Source organism: Aphanomyces invadans (genome assembly GCF_000520115.1).
Source record: "Aphanomyces invadans strain NJM9701 unplaced genomic scaffold supercont1.56, whole genome shotgun sequence".
Classification (NCBI taxonomy): Eukaryota; Oomycota; class Saprolegniomycetes; order Saprolegniales; family Verrucalvaceae; genus Aphanomyces; species Aphanomyces invadans.
The window spans coordinates 14,940-16,010 of NW_008580201.1; the positions used below are offsets into that span (position 1 = coordinate 14,940).

Sequence of the window (1,071 nt, forward strand, 5' to 3'; positions counted from 1 at the left end):
CACCTACAAACAAGAAGTACCATGGCGAACATCACCGCCACGCTCAAGCTGAACGACCACAACTTCCGCGAATGGGACATCTATTTTCGCGGAAAGCTCATGATGAAGGGCATGCATCAACTACTTACCCAAATGCCGACGTCAACTGCCTTGGACGCCAGCAGCGAGGACCAAAAGGCATTCGGGATCCTCATCGACACCTTGGAGCCCAGACAGTACCGATACATTGATGGGCACACACGCGTCCGCGTCGCCTACGACGCACTGGTAGCCCAACATAAGCAAACAACGAAGATCGACCGGATCCAGGTGGCAATGGAGTGGGCCAAGCTGTCGTGGGACCCGCGCCAAGAGACTCTGCCGGACTTCATCTACCGGTTCCAGATCCTTGTCCAGCGTCTATCAGACGTTAGAGCCGCAGAGACGGAGTCAAATCAAGTGGTCAAGTTACTTGCCTTGATGCTGTGGGAGTTCCGTCACCTCGCCGATCGCTTGTCCAACTTACCCGATAGCGAACAAACCGTCGCCAAGACGAAGATCGCACTCGAAGCTGAGTGGAAGGCCGCCGTCCGACGGCGCCATCAAGACGCCACGCGGCCAAGCCAACGAAGACCGCGCCTTGTTCGAACGCGACACCCAAGGAAACGGTGGTCGTGGGCGTAGCCGGGGCCGTGGCGCGTCCCGAAGCGGCTAAGCTGAACGAAACGACCGTTCCGCGGCCAAGGGCACCTGCGACTATTGCGGCAAGTAAGGACACTGGCAGTCCGAGTGCCGCAAGAAGTCCCGCGAGAACGGCCGGCCGAACCTCAAAGGACACTGGCCCGACGGGAAGGACGACCACTCCAACGCAGCCGTCTTCATGTTCTCGGCAACCGAGAGCGGCATCGACATGATCGCCCTAAGTCAATAAGTGTCCAACAATGAGACGAAGGACAACGAAGAGCCTGACGAAGAACCTACCCAAGACGCGGCCGTTGTCAACGGGCCCATCTACATGGGAGAACCCGGCGAGGCTCTCCCGCTCCGCACCGACCCGACTGGCACCCTACAGTTCAGCCAGTGAGACTGGTG

The 1,071-nt window shown here is 58.8% G+C and overlaps 1 protein-coding gene across 1 annotated transcript; it reads left to right on the plus strand.

The window, feature by feature from the left end:
- Positions 1–21: 21 nt before the first annotated feature.
- H310_13739 (hypothetical protein) lies at positions 22–910 on the plus strand (the record flags this gene model as incomplete). Its single annotated transcript, XM_008881365.1, has 3 exons — positions 22–567; positions 612–710; positions 764–910. 3 exons carry the CDS (start codon positions 22–24, stop codon positions 908–910), a joined length of 792 nt encoding a protein of 263 aa, XP_008879587.1.
- Between the last annotated feature and the right edge of the window lie 161 nt (positions 911–1,071).